The 19724-nt window shown below is 47.0% G+C and overlaps 1 protein-coding gene across 5 annotated transcripts in view; it reads right to left on the bottom strand.

Annotated features, from left to right (window-relative positions):
- The window catches only part of FLACC1 (flagellum associated containing coiled-coil domains 1), a 37188-nt gene extending 21722 nt beyond the window's left edge, over positions 1-15466 (bottom strand). For 2 of the 5 annotated variants that reach the window (XM_070580738.1, XM_070580740.1), the window contains exons 1-7: positions 15018-15466; positions 9784-9943; positions 9209-9283; positions 5807-5855; positions 4181-4314; positions 2291-2384; positions 239-300 (exon numbers count right to left, since the gene is read on the bottom strand). In XM_070580738.1, coding sequence (XP_070436839.1) covers positions 239-300; positions 2291-2384; positions 4181-4314; positions 5807-5855; positions 9209-9283; positions 9784-9896 — 527 coding nt within the window. In that variant the 5' untranslated portion in view covers positions 9897-9943; positions 15018-15466. Of the gene's footprint in view, positions 1-238; positions 301-2290; positions 2385-4180; positions 4315-5806; positions 5856-9208; positions 9284-9783; positions 9944-13931; positions 14020-15017 lie in introns of all 5 variants that reach the window. The other 3 variants (XM_070580739.1, XM_070580742.1, XM_070580741.1) reach the window with 3 other exon arrangements.
- Positions 15467-19724: the final 4258 nt, after the last annotated feature.

A 19724-nucleotide genomic window follows, 5' to 3' on the forward strand; every position in this document is an offset into this window, starting at 1 on the left:
ATTATAACTGAAATGAAATAATTCGATGAGAAAGTGCAAAACCAGGAATAACCTCTGTGCTACATTTTATTGGCCTCATGTCCAACCCTCTTGCTCTCCAAAGACCAGTGTCTCATTCCCCCAGCCCTCACCACCCAGTTCCGTTTGGCGCTCTCTGAAATCCCAGTGAGCTGAATCCAGCAGGGATGCAGGAGCCTTAGGGCCTTCAGCACAAGAGGGCTTGTGCCAGAAAGCCTACCTGGTCTTGTTCTCAAAGCTCTGCTGCATCTTGGCACAGCGGAGATCCATTTCATGGGAGAGCTGGAAAGAGGCCCGCATTAACAACCAGGACCGAGCACCCTTCCCCACTCCAATCTGCCACTTCTGAGAAGCCTTCCCGCTCACAGGGGACGCCCCGCCCCCGCCCCCCCCCCCCAATGTGTGCTCTGCAGTGCCGAGAGCACCTCATTACTGAGGGAACAGAGCAGTTCCTGCCTTGCTCCATGCTGTTTGGCATGTAATCCGTTTACGACATTGGTGCACGGGCACCATCCCTGTCCCTAGCTGGTTTTGTGGGCAGGTCTGGTCTCCTCCGCTTGACTGTAATCTCTTTGTAAGACCCTGCCCTTGGGATTCTCAGATGCATAACTCAATTGAGCAATCATTTATTGAGCAGAGAGCTTGGCTTAGAAGAGCCAAAGAGGTCTAGGACTCAGACCCTGCCTTCAGGGCACTTAAAATCCAGTGTTACTGAGTCCTCACCAGCAGAGCGGCTGTGTTCCAGCACGCAGGATTTGCTCTCTTCCGGGTGACCCTCATCCTAACACATCAGATCCTCTGGCCAGTGCCTCCAGAGGAATGGACACTTCCAAACCAGTCAGCGCCCACTGCCAGCTGAGACAAGGGGTCAGGGCTTGTCCTTGTCCCTCTCTGACTACACAATGGAACCAGCATGGCTCCCTTCCAAAATGGTCACTCAACAATTTGAGGTGTTCACAGATGGGAGGATTTTAAGGGTCTCAATCAGAGGTTCCTCTGTGGAAACAATCTCTAAGTATGTCTTCAGCAGGGCCAATGCTTCAGGGAGTGAAAATGTGCATTTTGCCTGCTAACCCACCACTGATGAGGTCAGTGATCTCATGCAAATTACTTAACTTCCTGAGCTTCAATTTCCTTTCTATAGAAGGAAACCATAAACCTGGCAGGGCTTTCAGATAAATATAGTAATGAATCAACAGTAAGGGAGGTCTCAGCCTGAGTTATAAGCTGTCACCTCCAGACGCAGATGCATCTGGGGCACATCAGAGGGTGAGGAGCAGGCCTTCCAGGAAGTCAGCCTTCGCAAGTGGGTTTCAATAACAACAGGTCTGGGGTTGGGGTGGGGTGGTTCTGAGCATTGCTCTGGTTTCTCACTCCAGCCCAGCCCAGCAGGCACACCTGCTCCAGGTGGGGATGAAGAGACCATGATAAAACAGATGGTAAAATCTAAAGGAGATGTCACCAAGACCCCCAGGAAACACAAACAGTGCAAATTAATATCAGCACTGAATAATAATAATAATAATAATAATATCTGAAGTGTGTGCTTTGGGTTTGAACAGCGAGAGGAAGCAGGCACTGGAGGCTTCTGGGCAGCTTTTGAGCAGCACGGGAAGCACTGACCAGGCTGGTCCTTAAGCAAGAGCCTCAGCAACCTCTGAAGCTTAGCTCGCCACCAGGGCCATGGCAGCCTGAAGGGAAATGGCCGGCGCCCCCTAGTGTGGGGAGGACAGGGCATTGAGCACAGCTGAGGGCTGAGGCCCCGGGAGAAGTGGAAATTGAGTTAGGCCTTGAGGAGGGACTCGAGTTCTTGCAATTATAGATGCAGATGGATGCAGAGAGATACTCCTGGGAGTCAGCCCTGATGGCCTAGTGGTTAAAGTTTGGGGCTCTCACCAGTTTGGTGGCCCAGATTTGGTTCCCCAGTGCGGAACCACACCACCCACCTGTCAGTTGCCATGCTGTGGTGGTGGCTCACATAGAAGAATGAGAAGGACTTACAACTAGAATATACAATTAGGTACTGGGGCTTTGGGGAGGAAAAACAAAAAAGGAGAGGAAGATTGGCAACAGATGTTAGCTCAGGGCAAATCTTTCCCAGAAAAAAAAAAAAAAAAGAAATACTTCTGGGTGACCATCTTCAGAGCTGTTGCCTGGACAACAGGCCCCCACGAGAAAAGTGCTGGCATCTTGCCTGGCACACAGCAGGTGATCTGAAAATACTGGTCTTTCCCTACCCATAGAGACGTCAGCTAACTCAAGGGTCACTCACCAACTTTTGGGTAGACTGGTGGTCTCTGTTCATTTGCTCTATTATCACTGTCAGCTCTGAGATCTGCTCCTCTAGGTCAACAATGATATCAGTCCTGCGGGATAAGTCACTCTCCAGTCATCCACAGAGCTTCCATTCCAGGCCAGTCAGGCCCCTCCCCGAGCATGACTGGCTCTGGCCTGGTGAGAGCGGGCAGGTTCTGCACTGCTCGCTCATCGTGGGGGTGGGTTGGAGAGGTAGAGGGCTGCTCCGGGAGAAGGAATTTGGCAGTAGGGTGGTTGAGCCTCAGACACGGCCCTTTTGGGTAAGCTAGCCAGAAGTGAGCAGGTGTGGTTTGGTGCCCTATTGAATGGAAGGGAAAGAGGAATATGTCAGAAATCTATCAGGATTTGACCTTGATTTGGTATTAATAGTTGAAACGGCAGAGGGAGAAGTTCAGAGGAATAGGAAATGAGAAGACAGGGGAAGAGGACTGATGCCCACAGTGACCCATAGACAAGGAATGGGCCAGAAAACGACAAAGATGGCATTTCAGAGAGTGACTTTCAGAATAGATACTGGTTTTCTTTGCATCTGGGTCTGGGGCCTCACCAATGTCTGTAAGATTATTCGGCTCTATTTGGTGGGGCCAGAGCAGACAGGGCGGTGGGCAGTGCTGTGTGCAGTGGGGCAGAGAGGAGGGTCTTGATTCAAGACGCTGAGAAAACAAGAGAGAGGAGATAGGAGAGGGCACGAAGGTGCGCGCAGAAAGTTGACCAACAGGGAACTCTCGTCTTTTGAACACGATCTTCACTATCAGTCGTACTCACAGCTTTCCCAGGGAATGACACAAGCATGAGTTACTATGTTTTATTATGCCACAACTGGTGACAACTTTCTTATGAGCCCAAGAGGTGGTCGTGGGTTCTGGCTTGACTGCGGGTGCACAGCCCACTCCCCTCCAGCAGAGGGCTGTGGAGAGCTGGGCAAAGGAAACAGGCTGACGGTTCCCACCGGAGGGGAAGACAGGGCCTGGAGTCTGGTTTCTATGGGCCAGGTCAGATCAGGGCCACTCCACAGGACAGCCTCACTCTACCTGCATCCTTCAGCCTTGTACCAAATGAAACCACTGCAAACAGTTTGGTTGTATGCTTTCTACGCACTTAAAAATAGGTAGGTGATTGTGTGTGTATGTGTGTGTGTGTTTTCTGTTGTTTTTGATCTTTTAGATTTCTGTCTTGGAAAAATAATTTTCACAGCAAGCTGAAGTCCAAGGAAGAGACACTCACTGGGGAGCCATTGCAATAGCGCAGGCAGGAAGTAACAGCTGGGGAAGGAGAGGGTAAGAATGAGAGATTTAGGAGGTGGAATGAAGGGGATGTGGGGACTGACTTTACATGGCCTTGAAGGACAGAGAGTGGGTGGGGCTTGACTGACAGAGAGGATAGCAGTGTGTTCAACGTGGATGGAGTCAGGCAAGAATCCTGCACGCTGCATCTCCCAGAGGCATGAACTGAGTGGTATTTTTGAACATAGTGAAACAGAGATGCATACTCAGGCCTCCCAGAAACTCTGACTTTACTCTTAATTCTCACCCTCCAAATTCAGACTATTTCACGAATATTTCATCTGTTTATTACCTCCAGCAGCCATTGCTCTCCTTTAGTACAAATTACACTACACCCACTCATTTTCCAGATCCACTGCCTGACTTGACCTTCATCCTGACTCGAATGGGACTGGAGCAGAGAGGTGGTGCAGCGCGAGCAGGCACAGGGCTGAGGAGTGAAGTGACCTCGCGGCACCCTCAGAGCAGGGACTAGGCGTGGAACATGGGAGCTCCTCCTCGAGGCCAGGCCAGGCCGGGCAGAGAAAGCTCTGAAGAGCTGGATGTCGGTCCGAAGACATTACCTGGAAATTTTGACTTTGTCCATGATCTCTGATTCCGACTGCTTTTTCCTATCAAACATCTCATCTCCCAGGGTGACAGAAATCTGCTCCCTATTCCGAGTGAGGCGGTAGCCAGGGGACACGTTTATCACTTCCTGGGGATCAGGGTGCAAGGTGAGATAATACTGCAGATTTGGAGAGCTGAGACTCCTCCAAATCCTCCACCAGTGCCCCACTCACATCTAAACACGGAGACAAGACACGGGGTTCCGGGCCCAGGGCCCTCCTCTGCCCTCCCCCGGGCCCTACTCCCTTCCTACTTCGGGCCCAGATTCCTCTCCCAAGATCCCATCACAAGACTCAATTGGCTCCTGCATGTGCCCGTAGGCCTTTCAAGCTCAACATGTGCAAACCTAGCCGTTGATGCCTCGCTCCACACTCTGCCCCCAAGCCCTGCCCTCCTCTGCATCCTCCATCGTGGCCAGAGGCCAGGAGCAGCCGGGCATTAGGGAAATCACTCAGGTTTTGGAATTTAGGCAGGCCTGAGTTTAAATCCTGGCTCTGCCACCAACCATAGTTATTCAACATCTCTGTGCCTCAGTTTCCTCATCACAAAATGAGGATGATAACTCCTCCTCAAAGGGCTTTTGTAATGAAGAAACAAAATAACCTGAGAAAATGCCTAGCGCAATTGTGCAAACAAACCAAGCCATTTTAGTCAGTTCCTCTTCTGCCCCCACTAGATGCCAAGTCAGAAATCTGGGCAGGGCTACCAGCCAGCATAGAGCAGGATAAGATTGTACCTTCTAGAGTTGTGCGGACAAGCCCCGCTGCGGCACCGGGGGTCCTGTCACCATCATCTCCCACAGGGATCTCAGCCTCAAGCTCTCCTCCCCATACCCCTGCCCTGGAATGGCCCAAAGCCACCAGTGACTTTCTCTTTGGCTCTGGCGATCACTTCCCAGCTGGCCTGTCCCCAGCCTGACTCCCCTAAGGTTCATCATCCTCTCCACCTGGAGGGCTGTCACATTTTTGTTTGTTTGTTTGTTTTTCCTGACTATTACGGGACTGCATGATCCTTATTTAAGGGGAAAAAGAGGAAAATAGATAAAAACAGAAAGTAGTAAAAAGCACCAATAATATCCCACTAGACAGTGTTTTTCCTAGAATGTGAAGATTACCTGGTCCTATGACTGTGTCAGACCTGCCCAGGCTCCTAGACACCAAAAGGATTAGGCCCAAACTCCTAGGCAGATGTGAGATCCTTCTGGGTGTGTCCCCATCTCTCTTCAGCAGCTCCCAGCCCTGCTCCCCCAGGTGCCCTGACGGTCCCTCCCTCAGCATTCGTGTTTTCCCAAGTGTAGCAGACGGTTTCCTGCATCTGGGCATGAGCTGTACCCTGGCCCACTCTCCTCGCCCTGCACAGAGCGTAGAGAGTGGAGACTAAATGCCCTCTCTGGGGTCTGGCTGAGCCGAGGTCAGGACCTGAACCCCCACGGGCACATGTTATACGCAGTCATTACCGCTCCTCCTCATAGGATCATTGCAAAGATTCAATGCAGGAGGTATGTGCAAAAGGCCCATGCCTGCACACAGTAGGTGCTCAGTAAAAGTTAATCCCACTGCCCTCTTCCCATTTTTACTCACGCAAGGTGATTTATTGCTCTCCTCTTGTTTTCCGAAGTGGGTTTTCACTCTGCAAGAGAAAGTCATGCTCAGAAAGCAATCAGAGAGTGAAATGAAGTTCAAAGCTTAGGAGCTGCACCCCGATTCCATCACTCATCTGTAAAAACGGACACCACCAGGATGACCTGTGAGCTCCTTTCAGCTCTCAAAATATCTACTTTGGGAAATAGGGAATGTTTAATGGTCCAGGGATCATCGGCAGGCAGGTTGCGATAAAATGGCAGGTGGTAAAAATGTGGGAAATCAACGAGTTGCTAGTCTAACAGTAGAAGAATTCCTACAACAAGGACCAGGAGGCTGGGAGGGATGGTCCAGAAGGCCCCCCGGGAGCATGGTGCATGGTCTCAAGTGCACAGATTGTTCAGTGACATCTATGCTGTCAGCACAACAGCCTTTCTTATTTGCAGCAGCAATTGGTGTTCTGGGACCTTGAAATTGTCAGTAAAGTGAATTCGGGATAAGCAAAGTGTTACTATTCCGAGATCGTAACTAATTTTTCTTTTCAGGTATAGAAACATGAACACAATATCCAGCACCCAAATACCCAAAGAGTGTCCTTAAGGGAGCTCGCCTGGAAGGTTGAAAGATTGGAACAAGAGTAACTAGCGTCTGATGAGCTGACAGAATGGTTAGGCCTTAGTGTATGATGTTAGGGCCTCTCCTCTCTGCCTCAACATACATTCACACATGGACGCATACCATCAGGCAGCTGCTGTTAAGACGGACACCTGAAACCCCCTCCAGGAGTTCCATTTTCCCCGCGATCCAAACCACCATATCATTAGGAGTTGTGGAGTTGGTGCCCCGGGTGGGACGGTTTCAGAGTCTGTGGGTAACTCTGAGTGTGGGGAGTGGGATTGGGAGGATTTTCCCTGGTGAGAGCAGTTCCACCTTGGTTAATAACCACCAATCTGGTTCTGATCCCACATCTCCCACCCCCAGTGGGGGCCTCCATAGAGGCACTGAGGACTCTTGAGAAACCCAGGCCAAGAATTTGGCTACCTTAGACGCGACCACCAACTTTTGATTTTAACTTTAACTAGCAAAAAAATGATTGTGTGTAAAAAAATGGGCATGAGTGCATGATATACACTAATAATACAATGGGGCCCACATGGAATTCACGAGAAGCCGTTCAACCATTTAAAGTGCAGCTCAACTCATGCCAACCACATGCTCCCATTCATAAACCTGAAACTCTCCACCATGGTGGTATGGTTTGCTTTCTCTGAATTCAGGAAAGCCTTGGGTGGGGTGAGGTGGGGAACCACTGGGTGGCTTGTGTCTCTGAAAAGCTGACTGTGGATTTGAGTTTATGTCTTTTTTGCTCTCAGTAAACCTCCTTGAGCCACGGAGACCTTCCACACTCACTTCAGACCTGCCGGAAACATCAGAGTGTAGCTTCACGGGGACCCATTCTGTCGGTTAACTGTGTTTCTCTCCTTGAGAAGTAAAAGGTAAGGTCGATTCAGAATGACTCTCCTTTACTCTTTTTGTCCTTGTCAACCTACTAAGATCATTCCAATTACAGAGACAAATTTTGAGACTTTCTCAGTTCAGCTGCCAGAACAGTCCTTTCAAAATGCAAGTTGGGTCATGTCTCTCTTCTTCTCAGAATCCTGATGGCTTCCCATGTGTTATGAGCCAACTTGTGTCCCTCTCAATTTGTATGTTGAAGTCCTAACCCCTGGTATCTCAGAATGTGACTGGATTTGGAGATTGGGCCTCTGAAGAGGTGAGTAAGTTAAGACAAGGCCGTTAGGACGGGCCCTACTCCAATCTTACCGGTGTCCTCACAAGAGAGACTAGGACACACAGAGACCCCAGGAATGCACACGCGCAAGTGAAGAGGCAGCAAGTGGGCGGCCAGGGGCAAGCCAAGGAGAGTCCTGAGCGGAAACCAGCCCTGCCAGCACCTTGATCTTGGATCCAGCCTCCAGAACTGTGAGAAAACAAATTTCTGTTGCTTAAGCCACCCAGTCTGTGTCTTTTTGTTATGGCGGCCCAAGCAGCTAACACACCATCCCTTTCAGAGTAAAAGCCAGTCCTTACGGCAGCTGGCACACCTCACTGAGTGAGTTTCCTGTTGCTGCTGTTACCAATATTACAAGCTTAGCGGCTTAAAACCACACCAACTTATTACCGCACAGTTCTGGAGGCCAAAGTCTGAAATGGGCTCATGGGCCAAAAATCAAGGTGTTGGCGGGGTTGTGTATTCCTCCGGGAGGCTCTGGGGAGAGTCTGTTTCCTCGCCTTTTCCAGCTCTGGAAGCTGCCCCTGTTCCTAGTGGCCTTTTCCTCCGTCTTCAAAGCCAACAACTGCATCACTCCATCCTCTGCATCTACTGTTGCGTCTCCTTCTCTGTCATGTCTAAGGACCTTTGTGATCACACTGGGCCCACCTGGATAAACCAGGATAATCCATCCATCCATCTCAAGGTCAGCTGATTAGCAAGCATAATTTCACCTGCAATCTTAACCCCTCCTTGGCAAGTAACAGAACACAGTCACAGTTTCCAGGGATGGGGATGTGGGCATCTTTGGGGGGCATTGTTCTGCTGAGAACACTCATCATCTCTGTCACTTCTCTGAGCTTGTCTCCACCACTCTCTGACCTCCTCCACTCCCCCGACACCAGCCTCCTTGCCTTCCTCGAAAAGGCCAGACACGCCAAGCAAGTTCCCACCAGGGCCTCTGTTCTGGCTGTTCCCTCTGCCAGGAGTGTTGCCCTCAGATATCAGTGCGGTCCTGCTGGCCCCTTTACATACAGCCTTGCCCTGATCTCCCTATAAAATAGCACCAAGAGCTCCAGGAGAGCGAGACTTTGCTGTGTTCGCCACTGTTTCCCAACACCTGAAGCAGTGCATAGCAAATGATCGGTACTCAATAAAGACATAAATGGAATACAAAGATCGTGCACAGGCCTAAAACTAAGTTACACGTCTAAGCTTATAAAATGTAGGTAAAAATTTTAATTTATGATTAAAAACAGAGTTGCAATCTACAGAAAGTCTTAGACATGGGAAAGTCAACAGCAAAAGGGTGAGTCAGCCCCATAAATACATGGGGGCCTCTTCGCCTGTGACAGGCGTTGGGCATTGTGACCTTTTAGGGCAGGAAACAGCTATCAGGGGACCCCAGCTGGGAGCTCGTAGTAGTGACTTTGAAAGCTGTGGGAGCAGAGGGCCACAGCGTCCACATGTAAGATCTGAGGTTTGGGGTAATCACGGTGGCTTCTGGCAATTCTCTGACATCCCTGGCAGCAATTAGTCTAAGTCAGGCAAGGCTGTGGAGGCCCAGGAGGGAGATTCTTTTATGCACGTACCTCAAACTATTCCTGCCCTGTGGACATGAAAATACTTACTTTGGGGCGACAACAGGTTTTGTTGTTGGTTGGACATAATTTTGTTTTTTTGAAGCTGGAGGAAGAGGAGTTAGCCTGAAAGTGAAAAATAAATAACAAAAAAGAGAAAATCGGAAATTCAGAAACCTGTCGTAGCACTCTCAGATTAGGTGCACCCCCACGGTGACCCCAAACTGGAATATGTGGTCTGACACCCAGAACCTTTAAAATCAGGACAGTTTTGGGAGCCTCAGGCAGAAGCCTTGGCACTTGTTCACTGTCCCAGGGGGTGCCCAGGTTGGCAGCACAGCTCGCCCCCCAGTTCCCAAAGCTCTTCGTCCCACAGGTGGGGCAGCTGCCATGGGCCCTTCGGCCGGAGCCCCCTTCCTTTCTGCGCTAACTCGGAGACTCGCTCATTCACCACGACACCAGCCTCGCAGGCCCAGCCAGAGCCATGTGCAGCCTGCAGGCCAGGCAACGTCCTCTGGCCCTCTTGGGACTTGCTGCCAAGTTGACTGTTTGGAAATACTGTGAGAGAAAGAAGGCTGCAAATGGGACCCAGGCCCCTAGCTCCCGCCCTCCCAGACAATGCTCACTTGGGCTTCCCTGTGGAGCTCTTGCTTAGTGGCTGAGGGGTCTTGATTAGCTTCCGTGGCCCTGAGTTCCAGGGGTCCCAGCAGGTGCAGTAGATGAGAGGGTTGGGGTCCATGGCAAGAGGTCAGGGGCAGTCTTGGCTGCTAGGTCAGGAGGCCCTTGCTGAAAGGGGAAAATGACAGCAGACAGTTACACATTCAGAGTCAAAGCAAAAGCTTAGAGACAGGTTGGGAAGGACCCAGGGACAGCCCAAAGCACAGACAGTAGATTCTGGAAGCTGTCGCTCTGGTGCAGGGTCTGGACTACAGAATGACACCTCATCCTTGCCATCCAGTATGCTTGACTTGAAAGCACTTTAAAACTGGCCATAATTGAGTGCTTACCGTGAGCCAGGTACACAGTAAGTAACCATGTATTGTTATCCCGATTTCACAGATGAGGACACTGGGGCTCAGAGAGGCCACAGAGGAGCAAGTTGCAGAACTGGGAGCAAGCACAAATCTACCAGCTCCTAAGCCCGTGCTCTTCCTTCAGGTCACCCTAGCTCTCACTGAAGTCAAGAGAAGTCCCTCCTGCACAGAACTTTCTGGAAAATTGCTCTGTTACTCAAATTACAGCGCAAGTGAATTTCCTGCCTGAACTACAGTCAAAACTCTTCCTTGCTGGCTCCACAAAAGAAAAAAATCCCCCAAAAATCCCTCTTTTAAAGGTTTGCATGAAAGACAACTATCAGATAAAGGTGGAGGCTTGATCACACGTATTTATCTTCTTTCTTTTGTAGAACCTCACTAAAATGAGAGCACAGGATTAAAAGAGGCTTAATTCCCTAAGAACAAAGAGAGTGGGAGAGGAGACAATCTTGCACAAGGGATGTCAATCCATGTTTGGCACCATGAGTCCCTCACTTAGCCGATATGCCTGCAAAGGGGGTACAAACCAGAAGGAGCCAATTCCACACAAAAGGTCCCCAAAGACTCAGGGCTTGGAACCAGTAGGTTATCTGATGATGCTGATAGGCATTTGACAGATCTGTTGGAGCCTGTGGCAGGTGGAATAATGTCCTTCCCCCCGAAAACGTGTCCACATTCCACTGCCTGGAACCTGTGAATATGTTACCTTACCCACCAAAAGCGGCTTTGCAGCTGTGACTAAGTTAAGGATCTTGAGAAGGGAGATTAGCTGGATTTTCCATGCGGGCCCAAGGTAATCACAAGCATCCTTATAGGAAGGTGCAAACGTCAGAGTTGGAGGAGAAGACGGTCAGGTAGGAGTGACGGAGGAAGAGGCCATGAGCCAAGGAATGTGGGCAGCCTCTAGGAGCTGGGAAAGGCTGGGAAGTGATTCTCCCTGGAGTCCCCAGAAGGATGAATCCTGCCTACACCTTATTGTAGCCCAGCCAGACCCACTTCCGACTCTGATCTCAGAACTGTTAGGTAATAAGTTGGTGTTGTTGTAAGGTACTAAATTTGTGGTTATTTCTTACGGAGCATTTATAATAGGAAACAGAGTATTTGGGGAAAAATTAGCAATAGAAACATCAGAAAATAAAAATTGCATAATTACTCCAGGTTAAAAAATATTGTATAAGAAAGTAAACGTAATCATAGTAAGGTGCACACTCATATATGTCAATGTAAACACTTAGTAGTAATTTAACCAAAAAGCGAATTGTGTCTACACCGGAAACCTGGGAGGCGGGGAGGGGAATGGAGGGAGGACGTGTAAGGGCTACGTCCTCCTCTACCATCCCAGGAAGTCAAGAGAGACTGTCTAAAACTGAAAAATCAACAAATGGAGTAGAGGCAAATTATTTAGAAGTATGAAGTTAAATTCCAAAAAAAGTAGCTAAAGGGGTTGAAAATAATCGCCTCTAGGGAGCTCGCCGAGGAGAACTGACAAGTGAGGAGGGGTGGGGCAGAAATTGTGACTTTTCACCAATGAATTTTTAACACAGTCTGATTTTTAAACAATGTCTGTGGATTACCTGATAAAAAATAATGCCAAAAAAATGTTATGAGAACCAATAGACCAACAAAAGCATTATAATGACCGCAGATTAAACTCAAAATTTTAAGTCAGTGACTGGCTCCCAATAATACACTGGAACAACTGTGCTTAAGAATCAGCTGAAAAACGAAACAAACCTTCTTCTGTAACATGACTGAGGCTTGAGAAACCCAGTTATGAGGTCTAATGACATTTAGAGCCAAAGGGGATTTTAACATTGAATCCGTTTTTCAGATGAGGAAACTGAGGCTCAAAGACGTGAAGTGACTCGGGGCCGCCTGTAGCTGCTCAGCGGGCAGCAGAGCACTTGCTGGCTCCGCTGTGAGTCCGCACCAGGTGCTGGGAGGGTCTGAGCACCCACCTGCACGTGCCCTCAGGGAGCCGGCAGCCAGTAGGACAGTCGTCAGAAAGGGAGCTGAGGGAGCTGCGGAACCAGGGCAGGACACCTGGCCTTGGAAGAAAGACGACGTGTGCAGGCGGAGGCAGGTGGAGGCAGGTGTGGGAGGCCCTGGGTCTGAGGGCTGGGCCCAGGGTGCCATGTGGAGTAGAGGTCAGGACTAGACAGGAGGCCAGCATACTGGGTAAATAGCTAAGGCGACAGCTGCCCCGCTGTGTTGGGGGCCCAGTCAGATCTCAGGGGGATGAGGTGAGGGAAGCAGGTGGGATGGAGCAACCCAGGTGAGGAGACAATGTCACAGGGCCTAGAATTCGGGTACCAATCTGAAAGGAGGCTGCAGCAGTAGCAAGACAGCAGGTTTGCTTCTGCTTGGGACCGTGTATCTGCTTCCTGTGAGGACAGGGGCCCATCCTGAACTCGGGGTGTTAGCAGGTGTCCCTGGGGTGGGAAGTGAGAGGCCGGGGCAGGCCGTCCCCCAGCAGGTGCCTCCCCTATTCCTTTTCTTGCCCAACTGGACGGTGGGTTCTTAAAGGCCAGGCCTCCACCATCTGTGCCCCCCACGGAGCCTGGCAAGGGGAGTTGTCCACAATGGGTATTATATTTTTTTCCTGAGTAATAAACTGGGTGCCTACAACCACAGCGACCAGCTCAACAAGGAGAAAAGATACCCGTGGGCAAAACTGCAAAAATATGGCTGTCATTACGATAGTATAGATAATATTAACAATTAGAATCAAAAACCCAAAATGCAGGGGCTGGCCTCGTGGCCAAGTGGTTAAGTTTGCGCGCTCTGCTGCAGGTGGCCCAGTGTTTCATTGGTTCGAATCCTGGGCGCAGACATGGCACTGCTCATCAAACCATGCTGAGGCAGCATCCCACATGCCACAACTAGAAGGACCCACAACGAAGAATATACAACTATGTACCGGGGGGCTTTGGGGAGAAAAAGGAAAAAAATAAAATCTTTAAAAAAAAAAACCCAAAATGCACAGTAAATTATGGCACAACCAATCAGAGGAGCAGTACACGGATTTTAATTGAGCACTTTAAATCCTGTGGAAACATGAAGAAATGCTTATGAATAAAGATATAAAATGGTACGTATGCAATGCGCACAATTATGTAAAAGCATGTACCTATATGGACAAGGGTTAGAAAAGAATATAATGAAAATTGGACCATAAAATCAGGATTATGATTTTTTTATTTCTCTGTAACATTCTTTACTAAAATTTTCCTTGGGCTTTGGAGTCAGATGGCCCTGACTTTGCTCAGAGGCTCTGCTACTTATCAGCTATGGGACCTTGAGAAATTTACTCTTACTTTTCTGAGTCAGTTTCCTCTGCAAAACGGGGATGTGGGTGTTCACGCCTCCTGGACTGCCTGCCGTGCACAGAAACCAGACCGCCTCAGGAGAGCTCTTGGCACAGTGCCTTGTACACATTAACTTCTCAAGAACTGGTAACTGAGTTCAAGGATATTATGAGCCCCAGGGGTATTTTGTATACAGAAGCTTTTATTTCTAATTTCTTTAGGAGAATATGTTTATTTGTGTGTGTGTTAAATTGACTTAGGCTCATTGTAAAGAAAATCATAACACAGAAAAGCCTAAGGAAGCAAAAATTATCCAAAATAAACACCTAGAGATGACCACTGAAAATATTTTGTTAATGTCTTCTAGAGTTCCCTCTAGTCTGAAGAAACAGATTTATATAATTTTCTGTAAAAGGGACAAACTATACTTACATTCTAGACATGCTTTTTCTCAACAACGTCGTGCGCTTCTTTTAACGTCAGTAAGGACAGATATAGCATCATTTTTTAAACAACTTTACTGTGGAGAAATTTTTTAAATGTACAAAAATAAAGAAAACAGTACAAAGAACTCACCCATCACCTAGCTCCTACAATTAGCAACTTGTGGATAATCTCATTTATCTGTACCCAGCTCACTCCTCCAACACCAGATTATTTCAGAGCAAATTTGGTCGTTCTTTTTCGTTCCTGTTATGAACAATGCCTTGGTGTATATTCTTTTGCTCTTAAAGAGTAAAGGCCTCTCCCTCCCAACCCCCAAGGCGATGGTACTCAAAATATTTAACTACCAGTAAGACAAGGCTATTGAACAATCAGAATAGACATGGGCCACGGGGCTGGAACAGGGCCCTGGGGGACCCCACTCCTACCCCCGGGCCAGGCATTAACCCTTTAGTTGCTGAATTATGAGGAGGCCTGAGGGTGCCAGGGGAGGAATTGGGGTGACCAAAGTGGCAGGGGGTACATTTGAGGGTCCTTGGATGATGTATCCAGACAACCAGTATAGCAGCATTTCAATAACTGGGCGTCAACCCTCTGCTTCCAGTACTGTCCTAAGAGGGAAGCACTGTTAACAGTTTCCTGGGGTATCCTTCCAGAAGAGTTCTATGAATATATATGTATATAATCTTTAAAAATGTTTACATGAATGAGGCATACTTTACCCACTGTGCCATGCCTCGCTCTTTTTACATAACAGGACAGCTAGTAGATATTTCTGTATTGGCACAGATGGATCTACCGCATTCACAGAGGCTTGATGTTGCCTGTATGGCTCTAAGAATATAGAGGTGTGTGTGAGCATACACACGTGTGTGATTTAGGATCCTTTCTCCCTGTTCTTTTCCTTTTTTGCATCTTTCTCTGATCATTTTACCTGAGGCTCACTGGACCAAATGTGCCAATTGGTGACACTGTAGTCACCAGTGAGCCAGCTGAGCCTTCGGAAAGGTCACTGGTTAGCATTAATAACCAGAAGAAAAAAATTATATAAAACATCTTTTCCTAAGAGCTTACCTTGGACTTCCCAAAGATTTGTTTTTCCCATGTGGTTCCTCTCCAAGTCAAGAGTCTTAAAGACACCACAATGTTATGGAGAAACTGTTTCCCATGAACACAGAATCAGAATTCATTTTAGGCCAAATCCAGAGGTTCAAGAACCCGAGACTTGAGTGGTCATTCCCAGACCTTAGTGGTTGTTGAAATCCAAAGCAAAACTCCACAGCCTGTGGAGTGACAGGCTCTCAGGGAATCCAGTCAAAGGCTTTCACAAAGGCTGAGGCGGCATGAGCACGAATTTCCCTCGCAAAGACAATCCAGTCTGAGTCTTTCAATATGGCAATGAAGTCAAACTAGAGGAGAAAGTCACCCCTTGCTTCAGACTCTCTTGACTCAGGCCTTCAGTGGCGAGGTTTGTCTCTGGGAGATGGCAAGAGAAGGTTTGTTTCTCTTGTTACTATGGAAACAGAATAGCACACCTCATTGGCTCAGGCACTCTCCTCTTAAAGGGAGAAGGCTGGAGAAGCAGCCGGTAAGCAATTCTCGAAGGCACAAGACAAAAGACGCTGAAGATGTACTTTCAGAGGAAATAGAATTAAACAGTGCTCCTAGGCTTAATCGGCCTATGGCAGAAGTTGCCAGACAGAATCTGTGATGGATGTTTAAGTTCCTCTTGTCATTGGCTCACAGAAACCTAAAACTCCAAAGCAGGCACTTTCTTCCTTGAATAGAAGGCTTCAAAATCCATAAAAGTACACATCCCCCAGAACAGGAGTCTTTTTCAGTTGCCAATGGGTTCAGTTTTTTTTTCCCCTTAAATAAAGATGCTTTTGCTCATTATAGAAAAAAAAACCAACCAGCTTCTTAGACCAGTGGCTTTCATTTTTTTTTATTGCAAGTCATTATAAGAAATATATTTTACACATTTGACAATAAAAAGTTGCTTGAAATAATAACCTTATTATATACTACTCTCATCTGTTTCTTTTTCTTTATTTTAAAATCAAAGCTGATTACAAATCCACTTGATTGCTTTCAGGATCCATTGATGAGTCACAAACCACAGTTTACAAAACATTGCTATAAGTTCAACTCCACACTTGCTCTCTATTTTGTGCCAGGCGCTGTTGTGAGGTGTGGGCTAGAGCTCAGTTCCTGTGCTCCGAGGAGCTTAGAGACCAGTGAGGAAACAGACAATTAACAAGTTCAATAAAAGCACAATGAAGCTTACATTAAGGGCCTCACCAAACGCAGGGGGAATGTATAGCAGATATTTCTCTTCCAGTTTAATGAGTTAGGCAACAGTTTTAATCAGAGAAGAGATCTGACTAGCTTTGCATATTAGAAAGATCATCCTAACTACAACGTCGATTGGAGGGGCCAAGACAGGAGGCAGGGAAACCAGTTAGGGGTCTGCGGCAGTGGTCAAATGGGACATTATGGTGGCCTCAACTAAGGGAGAAGCAGTGGAGATGGAGAGAAGAGGCAATAGGACTGGCTAATTGCTTGGATGTCAGGGAAAAGGAGGAGGTGATGAGGATGCCTGGGTTTCTAGCTCAAGCAACTGAGTAGATGGCAGTTGCATTTATTGAGATGGGAAAGTCTGGGATAAACAGGCTCAGGGGAGCAGATCATGACTTCAGGCTTGGGCACGTTGAGTTTGACCTGCCAGGGAGTCATACAAGTGGTGATGTCCATTCCAGAATTTGTTACATGTTTGGGGAGTTTAAAAGAAGAGTCTAGGCTGGAACATTTTAGGAGTCTTCGGAGTAGATAGTACTTAAAGCCAAGGGAGTGGATAAGATCACACGAGGAAAGGGTGTTGCATAAGAAGAGGGTCAGAGCAGAGCCCTGGGAATACCAGTATTTACAGTATTTCTCAAAGTGTGCATCATGTGTTAGTTAAAATATGTACAACTATCACTTAACTGAAAGTGGCTAAAATCAAAGAAGTTCATTAATTTCATGAAATGCAAAGTCTGGAGATAATGCTAACAGAGTTGAAGCAAAAACTCAGCCATGTCATTGGGGAACTGGGTTCTTTCCATCTTTCTGTCATGTCAGCCTCAGATGTCCAGTGAGGGGAGCCTCGTGGTTGCGCTACGGTGGCCGCAACTCCAAGCACATGAGCAGGCTGCATGGAGACAAGACTTCAAAAGCTAAAAGGGAGGGAAAGAAGTTACAAAAAGAGGACAATGGATAGAATTGACTAGTCATCCAGTCAAATCCATCTCCATCTAGAGATCGGATACTTACTTCAAGTCTGTTTATTGTGTGAAATTGTATATTTAAATATTTTCTTATGATTTAAAAGAAGCAGGATTTGGGTCTCATGTGGAGAGTGGCTAAAAACAAAGAGACAAAGGAAGCGGGGGCTGAAGGAACACCCTGGCCACTTGACTTGGCCAAGGCTTAGTATCAATTACCACTACTCTGGAATTTTTCCTCTCCTCTTTTTAGACATGCGTACAACTTTGTCAGCTCTAAAACAGCAGAGCGGAAGGAAATGAAGGCTTGTAGGAGTTACGTATTAATTGCCCATCTCTTTGATTGAATTTAGGGAAACTTTGGGATTGCATAAACAGCTCTTTCCAAAGACCCAGGGAGGGGCCGATGCTACTAACATTCTCAGTAACTTTCCCCAAAGCAATGTGCCTTAGTATTTGGAATGGAGGTGGAGGAGGCCAGAATACCAATAGCATAACAAAGTAAGTTGAATAAATGAATGAAACTGTGACATAACAATTCAGCTCTTGTATCAAAATTAGTCTGCACCTCGGCTGGGAAGTGGGCACACCTCGTGTGATGCTGCAGCCCTCGGGATGTGGCAAATGTGATCAGCCCCAGCACTGAGAGGCTTTCCATTTGTGGCTCTGTGAGAACACTCTCCATGCAGAAGAGTGTCTCTTCTCATTGTCTCCGAGTTCCTTAATTCCCTTTGATCATTTCTTGTCTTTCAAGATCCGACCATCGGGTGCTATACTAAGTCCCACTGACTCATTCAGCTGTTCCCAAATGGCCCCTTGCCAGGGAGCCACAAGAATGATGGGAGAGCCTGCAGTGGCACCCTCACACCTAGAAAGAGGGGCCACTGCACTGAGCCCTGGGCTCTGCCTAGCACAGGCATTCAAAAACTCGAGTTTATTAACAAACATGTGCTTGATCTGGAGCTCAGCTCTGGAACAGCAGGACCTGAAACCCTAAACATCTGCTCTCATCATTAACATCATGCAGGCCCCAGGAGAATGCTTCTCCACGTCTCTGGCCCTTTATCTTCAAAATAAAAGATGACCGCGTCAAATGCAAGGGAGGTTTGTGGGTCGCGCTGCTGCTAAGATCAGAGACAGACCCAGCTTTGGAATGCATGGTGGGCAGGGGCAGCAGCAGTGAGGTTGAGAGGAAAGGTAACTTCTCAAAAAAAAAGATAGCATGATTGCAACACATTTACACATAATGAAATACTGTTTTCCAGTGGTGCTGAGTATCTGCTTTTTGCTTTTCATTTTTTAATTTGTAATTCCACCGGTACTCATATATTGGAGTGGTACTTGCAAGAACTGCATATGGTAGCTGAAGAACATTTAGCAATATGAATTCTGATTTTCTTTAAATTTATATACACATAGGTTGTAGGGGAGGAAGAAATATTCCTTTGCCCTCTAGGTTCTTCTGGCTGGTATAACAATTGAGTTGACATGAGACACAATAACAGAAAATCAAACAAATTAAATAACATGTATACGTGGGAGAAACCCAGGAAAACTGAGTAAATTGCCAAAACGGCCGAAGCCACCACCTAAAATACTATCTTTAGCTAAAGACCAAGAAGGATGTTGGAAGTAGTGGTTTGGGACTTCAAACAGAAGAAAGATTATTCACGTGGAGATGGAAAAGCAAATGTTTGGTAAACAAACATTTGCCATGCCTTGCAAAGACAATGAGACATGGAGGGGATTTTGATCAAACGGGCCTTGCTAGGTTCCTGTCTATCACACCTAGTTCATATTATACTATAATCAACTATGGTGATAGCTCCTTCCTGAAATAGGCCTTCTGTCTTAAATTATTTTACGCACTTAGGAGGGAGGTCAAAGTTTCTTCCTGAATCTTTTGTTCTTAAAAACAATCAATCCAAAGAGACACACTTTAGGGTGGAAAATCCTGATCCCTTACAAGGTGTAGAAGGAGTGAATGAAGCATGGTGCCATTTCTTCAAATTATTGTATGACCTGGAGATTGCTTTGAGAGGTGGTCAAACAGCCATGTGAGTGGTAGTGATTTATATGAAATTAAAATAACTTTCTAAAATTTCTGGCCCATTGCTGTAATGTTTGCTTGCTTTTTTAACAACTTAGTGATTTTGCTGAGAAGGCAAGAAAAACAAACTTTATGGAATAACTTTGGTCTTTACACATTTGGCTCATATGTATTTTTCTCTAACATCTCACATCACCTTTGGTGTGTTTTACTCATACTTTCTCACACTGAAGAATAAAACACTTCATGCTAATCTGGGCAACACTATCTGCCAGCCAACAGTTGTATTTTGGCATCTTTAACAAACTTGCACAGCATCATTTGAAAATTTTGTGGCATCTTGGCCCTTAGTTCATAAAAACTAATGAAAAACAGAAAAACAAAACTGATACTAGTATAACTCAAACTTAATCAAATGAAAACAAAGATGGAAGTTAACAGAATGCAGAAAGCCTCAAGTCTTTACCC

The sequence above is a fragment of the Equus przewalskii genome, chromosome 17, assembly GCF_037783145.1.
Source record: "Equus przewalskii isolate Varuska chromosome 17, EquPr2, whole genome shotgun sequence".
Classification (NCBI taxonomy): Eukaryota; Metazoa; Chordata; class Mammalia; order Perissodactyla; family Equidae; genus Equus; species Equus przewalskii.